Source organism: Suricata suricatta, chromosome X (genome assembly GCF_006229205.1).
Source record: "Suricata suricatta isolate VVHF042 chromosome X, meerkat_22Aug2017_6uvM2_HiC, whole genome shotgun sequence".
Lineage (NCBI taxonomy): Eukaryota > Metazoa > Chordata > Mammalia > Carnivora > Herpestidae > Suricata > Suricata suricatta.
The window spans coordinates 71,622,031-71,631,066 of NC_043717.1; the positions used below are offsets into that span (position 1 = coordinate 71,622,031).

The 9,036-nt window shown below is 36.0% G+C and overlaps 1 protein-coding gene across 3 annotated transcripts in view; it reads left to right on the forward strand.

Annotated features, from left to right (window-relative positions):
• PWWP3B (PWWP domain containing 3B) overlaps window positions 1-7,686 on the forward strand; it is a 24,270-nt gene extending 16,584 nt beyond the window's left edge. Inside the window, exons 2-5 of one of the 3 annotated variants that reach the window (XM_029929973.1) lie at window positions 282-414; window positions 1,218-1,267; window positions 2,639-2,710; window positions 3,739-7,686. In XM_029929973.1, the coding sequence (XP_029785833.1) occupies window positions 3,962-6,040 (2,079 nt within the window). In that variant the 5' untranslated portion in view covers window positions 282-414; window positions 1,218-1,267; window positions 2,639-2,710; window positions 3,739-3,961 and the 3' untranslated portion in view covers window positions 6,041-7,686. Of the gene's footprint in view, window positions 1-281; window positions 415-1,217; window positions 1,268-2,355; window positions 2,377-2,638; window positions 2,711-3,738 lie in introns of those variants that run through there. The other 2 variants (XM_029929972.1, XM_029929975.1) reach the window with 2 other exon arrangements.
• The last annotated feature ends 1,350 nt before the right edge of the window (window positions 7,687-9,036 follow it).

Here is a 9,036-nt window from a genome sequence, read left to right on the forward strand (position 1 = left end):
GGGGGGAAAAGAGGTGGTGGTGATGGAGGAGGGCACTTGTGGGGAAGAGCACTGGGTGTTATATGGAAACCAATTTGACAATAAACTACTATAAAAAAATAAACTAGATTTAGTGGTTTGCTAACCTCTTTTAGTCAAAAAATCCCACACTCTCAGACTTGAGTGGAAATTAAACGGGCACTTGTTGCTGTTTTACTTTTAATTTTTTGAGGGCAAAAACACATTTTACCCTTTAATACTTCAGCAGTTTAACTTGGCAGTTCTCCCTTCTCTAATTCAAGGAGGTGCCTCTGCCATCCCCATCACAGGGAGGGGGCGGAGCCTTCTCTGAGAACCTTGGAACTGAGCTGTGCCTGGCCACTCTTGGGGGAGGAGCTGCATTTCAGGAGGCTGCAGCTGACAAGAAGCTTCAAGGTAATGGCTGTCTTAAAGCTAGTTATTTTCTAGGGACTTCTCAGGGTCCTAGAGTAAAGATGAGAAAAACAGAGAGGGTAGCCTTGGAGTGAAGGGAAATGTATATGCTTTTGAGAGAATTGCTGGTGTTTTGAAGGACTTAATCCTTTGGAAATTTTGTATCTCCCAATGCTTTAAAAGTCCACAGTAAGAGAAGGGATGATCAGATTACAGCCTCTATATTAAGACCTCTGTGCAGCATGGCCATTCATGCTAATTTATTGACTTGGCATCACATGTTTATATTGTTAGACAGTCTGTTACTGTTTGAATTCTTAAGCATTTATTAAGTTACACACAAAAATGATAGATAAAAATATTTGACAGTTCATTGGAAAATACTCCTGTGAGTCGATTGCCATATAGAAAGACTATGTATGTGTCATATGTACATGAGTACGGAAAGGGGAGCATGTATGCAGCTGAGTGAAAACATTTGCACATATATATGCATGTATATATGTGTGAATAAAAACAAAATCTGGGAGAAAACAAACTCCCATGTTAGCATTTCTGGGTGGTCAGGTTACTATTTTAATGTTATAAAAAATACCTTAAAAAAGTCTATTTCAACACCTTTAGAGTAGATTTCCCCATGAGAATTTTTATAATCAGGAAAGAAAAATAAAGCTGAAACAGCATGCCCATTTTGTTTCAAACACATAAGCATTCATAGATACATGCAAACATACCCCCCTTTTTTTGCCAGTAGTGGAAATTTTTCTAGACCTGATCAAACATGTAACCTGGTTGCTGTGTTACAGGCTACAGCCCTGCAGACGTCCTTCTTGCAGCTAATTCTTCCAGACCACAGGTATGGCTGTGGTCAGCAGGGCTGTGATCTAAGTGTGAGATACAATGGTTTATTCCTATAAGCAATTTTTAAAACTGTTATACAGCATGATGTACTATGCATCTGGAGAATTGAAACATGAACTCCTACATCTGGTGATTTGAAATATCTAAGAAATAGTATGAAGTGAGAAAACCAAACTATAGCATAGCATTTATCATATGACCTCTCTTAAAATTAAATATGTATATTAGTGAAACATGTGTATGCTACTCTAGGACTTGAAACCAAATCTGAGAAAACATGCCTGCCACAGTATTAATGAGATAATTTGTATAGTTGGAGATGCAGGGCTAGCTTTACTGCTCTCTATTTAAAATAGTACTAATATATATTTATTCATTTACTTGATTTTACATCATCAGGGAAAATACTGACATAAAATGTTGCAAATGTGGGGAAACATTTAAAGTAATTCATAAAATATAATGTGTAAATTATTTATGTAGAATGATGTTATAACTTTGCTCTTAATTGAGATATGAAGTTGGTTTGAACTGATATGCATTCATTTATACATGTAAAAATTCTGTAAATGGAAAGAGAAAATATTCCTAGTGAATATTTGTATAGAACTGTACTTTATTTTGCATATATCTATTTGTATCTTTTAATTTTTTAATATGCTTCTGGATATTTTTATAACCAGAAATATTGTAGTTGAAGATATTATAATATTGTTATAATCCTACACCTTGAGCTTAGAACAAAACATTATAGAATCCTGGGAAGGCTCATGGCTGGCTAAATGTAGTTCCCACCCTTCTCCTATGAAAAAGATCTAATTTAAGTGATTGAGGCCCTGTCTATATTTCTTGAGAAGGCTGCAGTTCTGGCTTTGGTCACAAGATGGTACTTGTCAGGTTTTCTGAATTTCTCCAAGCAACCGTTTTTATGAAGTAGGCAAAAAGAACAACGAACGTATTTTGTATTAGTGAACTATGATACAGCATTTCGAGTGTAATCAAAATTCCGTTGAAAAATTATATATTTATAGAAGGAAAATGCACATGGTGATCGATGTGAGGATTCAAACAAAGGTCTACAGTCTGGCTCATAGTAGACACAAGGTAGTTGTTACTTTCCTTCTTTCTTGTCCCCACCTCACAGTTTTCCTGAGAGATTATTTCAACATGAGCCAAATAAAATAATTGTATCACAGAGAGAGAATTTAAAATAATAAGAGTGAGAAGAAAAATAAACATGGTGTCTATATCATATATGAGATTTCATCTAATTCCTATGTTTCTGAATGGCATGCCTGGTTAAGTTTTTGGTAAGGAAGATTCTTTATGGTTTTTTCATTTAATTGGTTTATCTCTTTTTTGACAGCTTGTCTCCTTTTAGAGTACAAATCGAGACAACCGGATCATAGGGCCAGACACTTCACGATCCACAAATTGGGTAAGGCCCTTTCTATTTCATGAAACATTTCAGATTAAAAACATTTGAGAACGTGTGGTGTAATTCATATTGCGTCTTGCTCTGCAACCATACCATTTTAAGTTAAAAGCCACATTTCATATTAAAATTATGTTAGTTGAGTATTTGAGGTATAATTTATTTTTCTTCCTGTTCTATAGCCATAACATTTCATAATTAAGCATCAGTGTTTCCAGTTTGGGGAAAGAATCACAAGTGTTTAAGCACTATGAAGAAATAATGAAAAAGGCTATTAAGATTTCTACTATGAGGTCCTAGTAAGCTACCTGACTCTCAAGAAATCCTTGGTAACTATCCTATCCAATAAGTGAACATAGCAGTCATTCTGAATTCTGCCTTCTACGTTCATGCTTTTAACAAGGTCATTGTATGTGGCCTGAGTCCAGGAGGTACATAACCCTATTACCTTTGTCTGCTTTGGGTGAACAGAGTACTATTTGTTTATAGCTAAAAATTTATAAAGCTGTGTGTTCATGTAGGATAGTACTTCTCTACAAGTTCTTGGACCAGTAGCATTAGAATCACTTGAGACTTATTAGAAATATAAAATGTTGGGTCCTATCTAGACCCTCTGAATATAACTCTCCAGATAGGATCTAGAAATGTAGTTTTTCAAGTGTTCCAAATTATTCTGATGTGTGGCATTGTTTTGAGTCCCACTACCCTAAGTATAACATTAGGGTCACCTAAGTCCCAAAGTATCTAATAACAGACTCCTTGACATATCACTGCAACCTTTTCCACCTCTGCCATTATGTACACAAACTTACTCCTTACTAGTCACCTGTAGTAACAAGAGCACATTCTTGAATTTGTGACATTATAAAAACATTTCTCCAATTCTTATCCCCCATCTTACATTATGTTGCATTTTTCTCTTCCATTTGATACCCCAGTGAGCATCATTCTTTCTTTCACCTCTCCTCTGTTTGCAATTGCCCACCTCTACTTTGACAAAAATTTGCTGATACTTTTCTTCTTTTCCTTAGATTTATTCTTGTATCCTCCATATTGTCCTATTCAATCAACATTCAAGCAGAAATTCAGCTGGAGAAGAAAAGGCGACACAAGGCGTATATCCTTTGTAGTTGTAAGGCAAAGGGGGCTTTGATCAGGGTGTTGCTTTTGGTAGAAACTCTCTTAGCAGAGTCAAGAATCGTCATACACTTCAATCTCCGATAATAACCTCTTGGGACACGTATATAAATCATAATGGATGCCGAGTATGTCCTGTGCAACTGGAAAGACCAGTTATGGCCAGCAAAAGTTCTGTCTAGATCTGAGACTTCATCAAACAATAAGAGAAAAAAGACATTTTCCCTAGAAGTTCAAATACTCTCACTAGATGAAAAAATTAAAGTGGAAAGCACGGAAACAAAGGCTCTAAATAAATCTCAAATTGAAGCCATTGCCTCCTCACTAGCAGCACAATCAGAAGTCAGTTCTCCACCTGGAGAGGAAACAGCCTATGCAAGATCACTAAAAGTGGCACTGGATATTCTGAATGAAAGAATAGATTTGAGTCAAGCAACCAGTTCAGATGACGAAGCGACCACTACTCTGTCTCAAAATGATCCACAAAAGCTTTCTGATTCACCCCCTCATAAAAAGTACCGGAAGCATGAAATAGACTTATCAGAGTGTCTTGAGGAAAATGAAAATGCAACATCCTCATTAGTATCTTTAGAGAATAATGATTCCCTGTATGATGATAAATCACAGGTGCATGCAACCATTGATACTCTTCCAAATGAAATGGAAACAGAGTCATCAGAAAACTTCAGCTGGTACCAGAGTTTTCCTTCACTTTCAGAAGATGATGATGAAAAGGAAAGCAAGAAAAATATTGATATCTCAACAGTTATGCCTTTGCATTCCACAATCAAAGAGGAGGATGTATATGTTAAAGATGAAAAGTTCACTCCAACTATGCCATTAGATACCTTCACTGAGCCCAAAGCTTTGAAAGAGGAGGCAGAGGACATTTTCCCAGAGACCCAGGCTATTTCCTCTGAATCCTCTACCTTATCAGAGAATATTGAGGATCCTGGAGAGGGCCCTTCAAATACATGCTCAGATATCAGCCAGAATCAACCTGTGGAATCAGAAGCAAGTGCTACGACCTCCCCCAGGCCTTGTTCATGGGAATGTCAAGTTTCATTTAGTGCCTCTAACAATGTCCTGGATTATTCACCCCTTGTGAATAATGAAAGAAATCCTCAGAGACTGGATTTTGAAGAACTTGGAGAAGACCTTCAAGCTTCTGATATGTCAGTGCATCTAAACCGTATTGAAAATTCCATAGTAGATGACAATGAGCAAGATGAAGAACTTCCACGCTTTGTTTTTAATTATCAGCCTCGTCCATTTGAAACAGGAATGATAGTCTGGTTTAAATATCAAAAATATCCATTTTGGCCAGCAGTGGTGAAGAGCATCAGGCGAAAGGAGAGAAAAGCAAGTGTGCTTTTTGTTGAGGCAAACATGAATCCTGAAAAGAGAGGCATTAGGGTGACTTTTAGAAGATTAAAGAAATTTGATTGTAAAGAGAAGCAAGCATTAGTGGATAAAGCCAGGGAGGAATACAGTGAAAGTATTGACTGGTGCATCTCGCTGATTTGTGACTACAGAGTTAGACTAGGTTGTGGTTCTTTTGCAGGCTCTTTCCTTGAGTATTATGCTGCTGATATTAGTTACCCAATTAGGAAATTAATCAAACAGGACACCTTCAGGAACTTATTTCCGAAGCTGCATAATGAGAATCCTGTAGAACAGATGGCTGTGACTTCCCAGACCAAGAAAATGTCCTTCCAGAAAATTCTTCCTGACCGAATGAAGGCTGCTCGGGACCGAGCCAACAAGAACTTAGTGGACTTCATTGTGAATGCAAAGGGAACAGAGAACCATCTTCTAGCCATTTTAAAAGGCACAAAAAGATCCAGGTGGCTGAAATCATTTTTGAATGCAAATAGGTTCACTCCTTGTATTGAAACATACTTTGAGGATGAAGATCAGTTGGATGAGGTGGTGAAGTATTTACAAGAAGTCTACAAACAAATAGATGAAAGAATGCTGACTCTGATAAGAGATGATAAAATTAAATTTATCCTGGAAGTTCTTCTGCCAGAAGCTATCATTTATTCAATTTCTGCTGTTGATGGATTAGATTACAAGGCAGCTGAAGCAAAGTATCTAAAGGGACCATCCCTAGGATATAGGGAAAGAGAATTATTTGATGCAAAAATCTTATTTGAAAAGAGACGGAAACCATTAATAAATGAGGCTCATTAAGTCTCTTGAGAATCCAAACCATAACAAAATGTACATAGATATTAGTTCTAAAAAGTCATTGAACAATTCTAACATATATTTTCCAGAAATGAGAGAGTTTGGGTAATGTGTTAATTTTTTTTTTGAGAGCTCTAAGATTTGAGACAATTACAACATCTTTGTTTTCTTTTCTTACACTTCTTCAAAGTCAATTTTATTAACATATATCAGCAGTCCTACTTTCCCGTACATTTTTAGAATGCATAATTCCTAAATTATTTTTAAGGGAAAGTACTATTTTGGTTTTTTTTTTACATTTTTGTGGCTATGCTTTATAGTTAAATACAGTGTGCATAATCATTTTAATATTAAAATTGCACTGGTGTTAGATATTAACAGATAATTAGAAAAATGTCTAAAAAGAACATCACTTATATATTTTTGCTTAATTTTTATAAAATGTTGGCTTTTCTCTTACGATAGCTGAATTATTTTTCCTGCCATGCCTATTTATTTTTGGAAGAAAATGTCTCTGAGATATGGAACCAAAGATAGAGAGATGCTTTGCTATATATTATAACTAACTGCAATTGCTTTTGCAAGATAACAGTCTGGAATTCAAAAATAAAGTAAATAGATTACCTGCATGCAGTCTGTATGTGTGTGAATAACATCTCAGCATGCAAAAATAATCTTGGCAATCTTGAACAGGATTGTTCATTTTATGTTTCCCTAAAATTCCATTTATGGAGTGTCTGTTATTCAGTAGATGAATGGTTTCTTCTTGCCTTTTGGCTGTCTTCATTACTAACAGTGACTGTATCTTAATATAGCCATGTGACCACATGTGAAAGACAGCTAGAGTCCTAGTATTCATCATCTGGCTACTGTAGATGAATGAGTCCAGGGTGACTGCTTAAAAGCCCACCTAGTTTGATACAAACTGTAGAAAATCCAAACACTTTCTTCTGAGCCTTGTATCTCTGACTACATAGTCATTTGTTTCAAACCATACAATCTTTATCATGTCGCTTATTTATAAAATAGTTCTAGTTGGTTCCAATGACATAAATGCCAACTGGTACATTATTCCAGGCTACTAGAGAGAGTATATGGACTAGAATTGGTGAATTCGGAAATGGGTCACAGAAAGAGCCTTTATTTGGCCAAAATTGACAGTTATGAGTGTGATTTAAAATATACAATTAAAAGTTAAAGTTTGAAGCCAGTGAATTGTTTATTCTAAATTGAAATAAGATTTTAGTGAGAAAAAAATATCAGGAGGGCTACTTTATTTTTAAAAATTGTTGTAAAAGTAAATGCTAAAGGCTTAACATGAACCTATCTCCATTTTTACTGAGTGAGACACATATCACTCTTGGGTTTTTGTTATGTGTTCACATGGCCTCCTCGTGTTTATGTAAAAGTTGCAAATGCTTGATGTATGGATTTACAATAAAACTATTGTATCTTTAACCTTGGATTGTCACTTTGTTACACTTCAGATTGTGCAGCCTCCTAAGTAGTGTTTCTATAAAAAAAAAATTAGACACACACACAAAAACACACATATATTATCATTTGTTTGGAATTTTTGCCTGTTGTAGTTGTCATAAGTTTAATGCTTGTTATACGTTATCATTCTAAATAAATGTTCACTTTCATGATTGATTTTGTATTATTTCAAAAGAAAACCATCTAAATTGTATAACATTCAGATTCCACGGAACATTCTTTGGCCCCTGCCCAACAAAGGCCAAGACTTCGTGGGCATACCCCCAAACCAATCCACTTAGCTTCCTTGTAGTCCTGAGATGTATTTGACAACAGACATCACCACACTATATGTGGACCTCATACCCCGAGAAAATAGTGTATTTACTCTATAAAACTATGTCCCTTTGGTTCCGTTCTATTACCAACGTTCAGTTTTCTCAATGGAACCAACTCTATCACTTAGTTCCAATATTTTCTTTACTACTTTATTCATTCATTAATTCATTCATATAGTTGTCAGTCAGGATATTAAACAATGTGTGGTTTAAAGCTCAACTCTGATGAGTTAACGTGCCCCCAAATAACAAGGTTAGATTTAAGGTGAACCAGATGGCAACCTAATTTCTAAACTGACTAGGATGCACTACATCATAATAGTGAGAAATATGTATTAACCTTGCGTACTGCTTATATTTGAAAACAAGAGCCCCAGGCTTCCCCATATTTGAGTTCCTGAGTATATGGTATGTGGTAAAAGGAGGGTAACTGATTCCTCCTAGGATGTCATGTTGTGGCATTTATTGCAGTGAAGGAAATGTGCTTCATACATGAATTTGTGCTCTTTAATTGAGTTGGCATTTGAGATATGATAGTGAATAAGTTTGGCTTCCAACTCAGTGTGGATTCGGAGATATCTTTCAGGTGGTTGTTGAAGCAGCCCCTAAGACTGTCCTAATCTCAATCTCTAACTCAAGTTTTTTGTCTCTTAAGAATGCCCAACCTGTCATCTACCCTAACCCATTAGGTTAAGGAGTCCTTCATCTCCTGCAGTCATAAGGAAGATTGCTGAATATAAGGCAGAGGTTCTAATTGTAAGGCGAGAAGAGCTTCATGGAAACTGCATCCACATTTACAGGTCTCTATATCAATGTGTATATTCTAACAAGAGTAGATTTCTACGATTTGGAGTGGTAATGAGTGTGAGAATCTTTAATATCTACAATCCCCTGAACCCTCAGCCTGGCAAAAGCAGCCCCCTAACCCCCTAACCTCCTCTCTTAATTGGAGAGCAGCTTTTCTGTTCCTAGAGATAAGGTGATAACCTCATCTAAGGCAGCTACCTCAAAAGAAATTGCTTGTCTTCCTCAACATCCAGCATTAATATATTTCATTATTTCTAACTCTTAAGAGTGAGGTATCAGCACAAAGAGCAAAACGTATTCTCTGTTTAGATGGAAAATCTAGAAGGAACTACAGAGACTGGCTAATACTAGCATCAACTGGGATAATATATGTTGAAA